Source organism: Polypterus senegalus, chromosome 16 (assembly GCF_016835505.1).
Source record: "Polypterus senegalus isolate Bchr_013 chromosome 16, ASM1683550v1, whole genome shotgun sequence".
Classification (NCBI taxonomy): domain Eukaryota; kingdom Metazoa; phylum Chordata; class Cladistia; order Polypteriformes; family Polypteridae; genus Polypterus; species Polypterus senegalus.
The window spans coordinates 32,486,453-32,494,108 of NC_053169.1; the positions used below are offsets into that span (position 1 = coordinate 32,486,453).

The following is a 7,656-nucleotide window of genomic DNA, read 5'->3' on the forward strand; positions in this document are numbered from 1 at the left end:
GGCCTACATAGCTAATAAAAAGAAAAACCTTTTCAATGAACGATTACAGCTTTGACTGAGAGTTGCATTTCTATGAGACATTTTTCTTTTTGCAAAATTAATCTGCTTTGTAACAATACTAACACTTTATAAAAACAGTTAAAATGTAATGACATCTTTAATTAATGTAGCAATTATTCCAGATAAAGATCTGCCAAGAAAATGTCAGCACATTTTTATCAAACTTTCTGTGCAAAAAGAAAACATTTTTAGAGACTGAAACGTCTGCCGTAATGCCTCATTAGCAACTGGTCAAAACAAAAAGATGTTAAAATATTAAATTAAAACTTTTACAAGATTAAACCAAAAACAAATTTTATTTACACATTGTTTATATAAATATATTTACATTATTGAAAGAAAAGGTTGTACCGTCGTTGTTTAATTCAGGATTACAGATGTTCCTAAATATTTGTGGTCATCCATGGTCTAACAGTAAATCTTCACTTTCTGGACCATAAAAAGTGAATAGCACTTGTTATCACATGCATTTTGATGAAGTTCTATTTTTGTATTAGTTTTAACACTCATTGAGCCTAAATATATTTTATTAACAGAAATATAAACATCATAATATCATTTATTACATTCAACAGAAAATATATTCTTTTGGTAACAATTGTTGTTTCACTTAATACTGAAAGTGAAGGCAATTACTATGCCAGTGAAAAAGTCTCAAGTGTTAAAATAAAAAATATCAAGTCTACTTTCAGAATTCTAACCATTCTGTCATATAAGTGCAGTTGGAAGGTGAGATCTCTCCTCCTTCATGGCAGTCATCAAACACCTGAAAAACATTTTTGAACAATTGACCAGTTAATACAGTTTACAAAATGTGACACTGTAACACTGTTTGAATTTTAAATTGACAGCTTGTATACTTTAATTTAAAAAAAATTTTAAAACACTGACACAAAGATAAAAAATGAGTGGTATTCTATTAGGACACATCTTATTATGTTAGAGCTTTAACACTATGTTCTTTGATCACTCAAGTATTTTTATCTTAAGGAGCTTATGCATTTCGGAATCACGAGATCTGGAAGTTGTTATGGAAGGATATGTGGAGATCAGAGGGAGGGTTGGGGACTCCCATTGGTGTATACCGATTGTGACAAAAAATATATTTGATATTGAAGAATGGGGTTGCCCTGGTGTTTCAGCATGCAGGGTTTGGCCTTGCAAAAGAAACTCAACCTTCTCAACTCTTTTTTTCTTTTCTTTTTGGCAAACCATCAATGGCATCTTGTGATCCACCGACTGAGCAACACCGCCTTAGAGGTCAAATAACTGGGGGGCATTTTAGAGACCTCACCAAATGCATTATTTTTTATCTAAAGAAAGAAACCAGAGACATTTGAGGAGAGACAGGAATAACATGCAAATATTCTGCTAGGTTAGGATTACCAATTATATTTCCATCCATTGATCTTCCAGACCTACTTTACCCCTCTGCACTATCAAAGTATGGATAAAGATTAAAAACAACATGACAATAGTTTTTAATGTTGACATCCAATGAATAAGTTACACATAGCAATAGATTTGATGAACACTTCAAAACTTCCCTCAGGTTTTGCCTAAATGGATAGTCTTGAATTTTTCACATTATCTTTGTAAGAATAAGACATGTTGGTTTGTTGAGAATCATTTGATTAAAACAAGTCTTTCAAAACATACCGGGCAAAGGCCACACGGGGTCTTGACCAAACCAGCTGGTTGAATGATAGGGTTAACTCCTCTGTAAAGTTTCATTTGCCCATCAACACTGCCAACTGTTCCCTCTTTTGCAGCAATAATGGTCATCTCCACTTTCCCATCATATATGAGTGTATTTAAAATTGTTTCAATATCCTCCATTGAGAGCTCAACCTGAAAATAATAAAGAAAAGCAATGTGCTCAGTTCAAATAGAAAAATAAACAGTCATATACTTAAAACACTAAAATACTACAGTGTTGAATGTTAACATGCTTTAAAAATGCCTACAAATAAATATTCTTTACACTGGCATAAATAGCATTTTTAAAGAAATAATAAAAATATTCATGCAAATGTCAAAAAAGCAAATGTATTTGTCACACATAAAAGACATTGTGATACGCTTCAATTACAATAAATTCTTCATTCATTTAGTACAGAAATACACTAGTTAGCTTCTAAAACTGATGACAGTGCTGAATGATTACAATATTTGTACTGGTTTACATTTTAACAATCTTGTTTCTCTTTAAATTATTAAAAAGCCCATACATTTATTCAATTTATCCTGTTAGATTTAAATGAAACATACTCTCTGACAAGTCAAATTAGGCAGGTTGTACGCAATCGACATTACCTTACTAATCCCTAGTTCACATATGTACTTCCAGACCTCATGAGAAGACGCAAATGAGCTGTTCCTCTGCACTAATGGACTCTGCTTGCTATCCCGAGCAGCCTCAGCCTGAAAAATTTGAAAAGTTACTGCCAAAGAAAGAGTTGCGGTTGAGGGTATTTAACCATATATAAACTACCAAAATATTTTTAAATGATTAATTCAACAATAAAATATTATCAAGTATACAACCGTTTCTCCATGCCATTGCACCGGGTGAGAATCAGACCCCTATTGATTCAACTCCATACTCACACTGAACTAAGACAAACTGCTACCTTTACCTCGGTGCAAGGTTACAAGGTAGAATTTCTGTAAAGAACATGGTAGTATTCATCACGCTGAAGGAAACTAACTCTAAACAAAGGTGGTTAATAGGACAGAGAACATTAAAATTGTACTGATTGGACTTCTTTAAGGTTATATTACCACTCTAATCACCAGTGTAATCTATACAGCAACAGAATTAGTTAATAATAATAAACATTATTTACATATCATTATACTAAATTAGGTTGTCTTAAGGTGCTTCACAAAGTAAGAATATTAAGAACAGAATTAACAACAAAAATTAAAAACAATAGAGTAAAAATCATACATAATTACACAATATTTTCCAAAAATACAAACAAGTCACTGTACAACTCCATAAGCAAACTCAAAATGATATGTCATTTAAGATTAATTTAAGCTACTCTTTACCTTGCTCTGAAGAAATTTATAGCATTGCTGGTTCAATACTTCTACAAACTCAGATTCAAAATCTTGGTCACTATACCATGCTCCTCCAGTTACTGAGCGGTCTGGTTGTACATTATATAACATATAAACCTTCTTCTTTGAAGCCTAAAAAAAATAAAATGAAAAAACACCTACAGAATTATGCAGAAAATACTTCTGGTGCATTGTTTGCCCCTGTTAATAAAGCAGGTGTCTGATAAGTCTGGAAGGTACAAAGTTTAGAACAAAATACAGTGGTGTGAAAAACTATTTGCCCCCTTCCTGATTTCTTATTCTTTTGCATGTTTGTCCCACAAAATGTTTCTGATCATCAAACACATTTAACCATTAGTCAAATATAACACAAGTAAACAAAATGCAGTTTTTAAATGATGGTTTTTATTATTTAGGGAGAAAAAAAATCCAAACCTACATGGCCCTGTGTGAAAAAGTAATTGCCCCCTATTCATCTAAATCAAATTGAAACAGAAAATTTGGTCCTGAAATTAATAAATGATGTGGTAATAGCAATGCATAATGCTGAACAAACTACTTTTAACTAAATCACAAAATCAAGATTTAAACTTACAGCCACAGACTTAACTGCCTTAATGAGTTTTTTGCTCTCCAAGCTCTTTAGAATTTTGTTAATCTCAGTTAGAGGCAGATTACTCTTATACCGAATATCTCGACTCCATATACCTGTAGAAATATAAGGTAGAGAGGTAATTCATATTTCCAATATTTTTTTTTATTGAGTTCAGTTTTATTTATAATGAAAATGAATAGTCAACACTAAACCTTGACCTAGTGGATAGCATTAGGCAAAAGACCTTGAAATGAAAAGTAGGGCAACAAAGAAGCTGTTTAGTGTACAAAATACAAACAAGTAAACTTAATTTTATATAGCGACTTTCAAGACTGGATATATAAAGAAAGAAAACATAATGTATTACCTTTGTTTCCTGCATCTTCTATTATCTGATAAACCAGTTTTTCTTGATTATCTGACCCTTTCATTTTGCTAGAAAAAAAAAAAACAAAAAAGGCGCAAATCTACTTGAAAACAATCAATACAACATATTTGTTGCTGTTCAATTTTTGACCAAATATGCTACAGTAACATAAGTTTAAAATAATTCTCTTCATTCACAATCAAAAATGATGAAGCTTCAAATGTCTGTACTATTACAGTGAAGCTTTCTTGCACTGCTCTGGCATGCTAATTTTATATCATTCATAAAGTGAAGGAAAGTTTAGTAATACACAGTTTCTTCAAAATAAAAAAGCAGAATATCCTACAAATGTATGTGTGTTTTACAGGTCAAAGCAAAAAATAATGCAATTTAACCAAAAGTGCACAAACTCATGCACACTGCATGCCACTGTCACTTTTGTGCCTTGGTATGCTGCTGAAAGAAACAGCCAAAAATTACTATAGAAATAGTTTGCTGCAATATATGCGTTATGTCTTTTACATAATATTTAGTCTTCCTGACCTTAATATGTATCTTGCCATATGGCTCAATATGGTCAACCCTTTCCCAAACACACCTTAATCAAACAAACCAGTTTAGGTAAGCAACTTAACTATACCAGGTTCATATTTAAATTTTGATCAGTTTGAAATATATATTTTATATGTACATTTTAAAAGCACATGAAGACAACCATTATGAATAGTGTATATTATGGGTCACTGAAATGGTTAAATCATCACTAAAACAATTAAGGAACATTTACCTGCAGTAGTGTAAGAAGTTTTGCGCTTAAGAAAACTGGATGGATGAATGATGAATGAAAGTATTAAAAGGCACAAACAAAACTGTATATTCAACATATGATTGACCATTCAGTGTCGGGAACAGGGGAACAAAAACCCAACACATGGGTATCTCTAGCTCTACAAGACATTGGGCACATTGCAGTTGAGATGAACCTTCTGTGAGACAGCAGGCAGGGCAACCTCTCCTTCAACTATACAAACTCTGTCACTAGAGCAGAAATTTCCAGAGTGAAACTTATGGCTTCATAGAGCTCTCAAACAGGCACCATTTCTCCTTGGTGTTTTGTGTTTAGCCCATGTCACCTCAAACGGGCTCAACAGCAGAACTAGCATCCTGGAAATACCTCCTCAGCTACTCTGGTCTAGTCACTACTCAGCTCTGTTCTACCTGATTAATGGACAGAAAAACTTAAATGCAGTAATTCCTTCATTTTACAATAGCCAAGGGAGTTCTGACATAAGTCTTATGAAACACCATAGCATGGTCTTAAAGAAAGTCATTCATGCAAGCTATCCCAGAAATATCTCTCTATAAAACAGAATAAGCCAATAAACACTCTAAAGGCCGCAAAATTCTATCTGGCAGCTATAGAAAGTGTTTGAATGAGATTACTGTACTGCTTCTAAAGGAGGCTCCAACAATCACTGCAGCTAATGGCAAACAAACATTTTTCATTCCTGACCCTGAATGTTTAAACAATATGTTTAAGGAGATATGACAATCTACAATTTTGTGTGCACTATCAGTATGTAGCAATTATTTTGACTTAGGTTAAGATGAAATTACTTTTAGGAGAACTAATAAATATCACAGCCATGCAAAGCAGTAATTTGTTTATTTGTGAGACTGGAAACATACCTTGTACTTTGTGCATCTTTTAACCTGTACAGGAGACCATTACTACTTCTCAGGAGGTCTAGCTGACCCTGAAAAATATATCAAAACATGAATCAGATATATGTCTTTAATCAAGCAAAAACGTACACATTTTCCTGTATTGCATTTTAGTTATTTTTATACTAGAAAGATGTCAGGCATTTATATATTCTATGCTTTTACACTTTTACTGTCAAATATATGGTTGTGATACGGAGCCAGATTCCTAGGAAACCTGTTGCATGGTACAATTTTCAGTAAGCACATTATAATATGCTTTAACTTTAAAGGCATCTCAGTGGAACTAATTAAGAATATATATATATATATTAAAAAGGAAGCAAAGTAAAACTGTATACAACAGAGCATGCATGAAATAAAGTGTTTTAAGAAAAATGACCTGTCATTGAACATGTTACTACACGTTTTCCAGCAATATAAGATAAAAAGGCATTACCAGCGACAGAAGCTTGTTGATAACCATAGCCCTCTGCTGTGCTTCTATATGAGGCATTTCATTCTGGATCACCTGGTCTGTTATTCCATGTGGAAACTGCATGCATAGCTCTTTAATTCTGTAAAGTGATGATGATACTGAATATTTAGTAAAGTTTATGGCATCATCTTAATAAACCACATAGAAAAGGACACAATAGCTGGTTTCACTCTTATTAAACACTATTTATCTTCCAATTGTTACTTTAGAAAGATTTTACTTCCACTTCACTGTGTCAACAGGATGAAAAGTCAAAAGTTGTATTTTTCAGCAAACGATGCAAAATCCGTTGAACAGCTTGTTAGGATCTCGACACATCCTGGTAAACAGGAGCAACACAAACTTTCGTTTTTTTTATTCCGGTTTACCTGCAACCTACAGCCTGTAAAACGCATGCTAGTAACTGACATTGGCAGCCTTTATTCTACGTTAAGATTTTAGAGCATGATATTCACTAGGCACCAAAGCTTGTACGAAAGAGAGACTAAGATATAACAGACAACCCCGTAAAAAGTATTTATCAATGAAGAAAAAAAAAAAAAAGTGATGCACGTTTCACTATTATACAAGAACGACGATCATAAAATGGCCCTCAGATTTGTCATGATTTAAACAGTGAATGGCAGTAATATGAAGGAGGCGATTTAGTCACATTGCTAATGTCTTCACTTGGCAACACACAAACAAAACGTCACCTGTTTTCAATCTCTGTAGGATCTGTGCACTCTTGCTTCACCTTTACCTCTGCCATACTTTAAAAAGAGATGAAGGAAAAGCGAACGGTGACTGCAATTATTGAACTACTGAACTCTGAACAACAAGGAACACAACATGATCTGCATGCAGCGACAAAAAGCACGCGTGCGCGACTCTTTCACGTGATAATTGCGTCATTTAAGACCGACGAGGTCCTTCTTCAATGTGTCGCTTTTGCAATCCAAGCCCGGAAGGACTGCCTGGGTGTATGCGCGAATCGGGTAGTGACATACCTAAAGTGTTTATATATATAAATGCAAAGGCCTTGAGAGTGTTTTCGACGACGCTGCAAAAGAACAAATATTTATTACACAGTCTCTAACCATAACAGAAAGGGGTGCTGATTAAAATGATCTTTCTGCTTTTTTTTGTAACAAGTTCCGTACTGACAACTATATAAGATGAAAATAACATAAACAACAATTATTGAAAACAAGGCAATTGAACTTAGAGATTGGGGATACATAGATATGTATAAAATATAAGTGCACTATTTAAAAGTTCAGACAATCTGCTGTGTTTTTAAATAATATACTTTACCAGTTTTGCTGTTTATTGGCATCGTCATTCTTATAGGTATTTGAGATAGTGGGGTACTCGAAATGT

General features: G+C 33.5%; 1 protein-coding gene across 1 annotated transcript; it reads right to left on the reverse strand.

Moving 5' to 3' along the window:
* Nucleotides 1-337: 337 nt before the first annotated feature.
* polr3f (polymerase (RNA) III (DNA directed) polypeptide F) lies at nucleotides 338-7,184 on the reverse strand. The gene is made up of 9 exons (XM_039738639.1): nucleotides 6,990-7,184; nucleotides 6,256-6,373; nucleotides 5,781-5,848; nucleotides 4,092-4,159; nucleotides 3,725-3,837; nucleotides 3,118-3,261; nucleotides 2,377-2,484; nucleotides 1,720-1,911; nucleotides 338-826 (listed from the first exon to the last, which is right to left on the reverse strand). The coding sequence occupies exons 1-9, from the start codon at nucleotides 7,043-7,045 to the stop codon at nucleotides 749-751; spliced, it is 945 nt and encodes a 314-aa protein (XP_039594573.1). The 5' UTR covers nucleotides 7,046-7,184; the 3' UTR covers nucleotides 338-748.
* Between the last annotated feature and the right edge of the window lie 472 nt (nucleotides 7,185-7,656).